At 30.7% G+C, this 1448-nt stretch overlaps 1 protein-coding gene across 1 annotated transcript in view; it reads left to right on the plus strand.

Annotated features, from left to right (window-relative positions):
* The window catches only part of LOC107738891 (mitotic checkpoint serine/threonine-protein kinase BUB1 beta-like), an 18709-nt gene that overhangs the window by 5681 nt on the left and 11580 nt on the right, over positions 1-1448 (plus strand). The window contains exon 4 of the mRNA XM_016550795.1: positions 1103-1291. Within this exon, the coding sequence (XP_016406281.1) occupies positions 1103-1291 (189 nt within the window). The remainder of the gene's footprint in view (positions 1-1102; positions 1292-1448) is intronic.

A 1448-nucleotide genomic window follows, 5' to 3' on the forward strand; every position in this document is an offset into this window, starting at 1 on the left:
TTTTTTTTTTTAAACGATCAAACATTACAGTGCCATTTGGATTTCTTGCAGTGAAGATAAGCACCTTGGATCTATGTTAACAGAATGGTGATGAGAAAATGTTATTGTTGACCTCAGTCGTTATTAAGCACAGACATTTTAGCTATTATCAAAGGGAACTTTTGATCTTTGCTCGTCTGCTTCACATACTTCACATTCTCATACCTGTCCTGATGTAAAGTCTCAAAAAACAGAACAAACAGTACATGCAATTACATGACTCAATCTTCGCAGTGGTATGTGATGCTACTCTGGAATTGTTGTTTTTTTGTTGTACTCAAAGGGATAGTCCACCCAAAAATGAAAGTTATGTCATCGTTTACTCAGCCACATGTTGTTCAAAAACTGTATGACTGGAACATAAAAGAAGATATTTTGAAGTCCAAACCACGTTCCATGTTTTCTTGTGTTAAACAGAGGAAAGAAAGTCAAACACATTAAGATGACAGCGTTTTCATTTTTGTGTGAACTAGCCCTTTAAGGTGATCAAGCTTTAGTTCGTAGGATTCTTACATTACACTCTCTTCTTTTTAAAACATAATCAGAGTTGGTCTATGGAACATGCAACATCAGTATTTGCTTTTTCCTACTTGCATGTATATATATATATATATATATATATATATATATAAGTTCAGAATATTAATAAAAACTAATAGTATCTCAATGATACTAAAATAACACTGTCTTGGTCTTAATTTGCAGTACCATTCATTTATTTATTTATCAGTTTTGAGTATATGTTTTCTATTTTATTTTAGTGTTTATGTTTGTATTTTTTATTTTCATTTTAAAAGTTACATTGTCATTTTTGTCTTTTTATTAGTTATCTTTTAAAATGTAGCCTATTTAATTTTTATTTCAGTTTTAGTTATCTTAGTACATCAAGTTAAAATAAATGAAAATGAGAGATGTTTTGGTAGCTGAAAAAAAAAAATTCATTAATGTAAAAATGTTTGTTTAACTTATTTTTTTATGATTATAGGTTTAGTTAATTATAATAATCCTGGATTAGACCGTGTAGCCATTGTAATTTGTTTTTCATGACTCTTTAAACGTACAGAAAGAGCCTCACACCTGCAGAAACTAAAGCAGGACCTGCAGTGTCAGATTGAGGAGAAACAGAGACTCATTCAGCAGAGACACAGCACAGCAGAGAAACAGCAGGTACATCACCCGTTATACTCCGTTTCTGAGGTTTTGATTCAGAGATTTCTTTGGAGAGATATGAGTGTAGAGGTCGACCGATATTGTTTTTTTGACAGCCGATGCCGATATCTTGGAAAGCAGGGTGGCCGATATAAAGCCGATATAATTGTATTTATTTTAATGAATATTTAAGAAATTTGAAATCATTTGAAAATGGATAAAAAAATTAATTTGTAAAATAAAACATACTTATACTTTAG

This window comes from Sinocyclocheilus rhinocerous, unplaced genomic scaffold (genome assembly GCF_001515625.1).
Source record: "Sinocyclocheilus rhinocerous isolate Xijiao unplaced genomic scaffold, SAMN03320098_v1.1 scaffold2420, whole genome shotgun sequence".
NCBI classification, from domain to species: Eukaryota; Metazoa; Chordata; class Actinopteri; order Cypriniformes; family Cyprinidae; genus Sinocyclocheilus; species Sinocyclocheilus rhinocerous.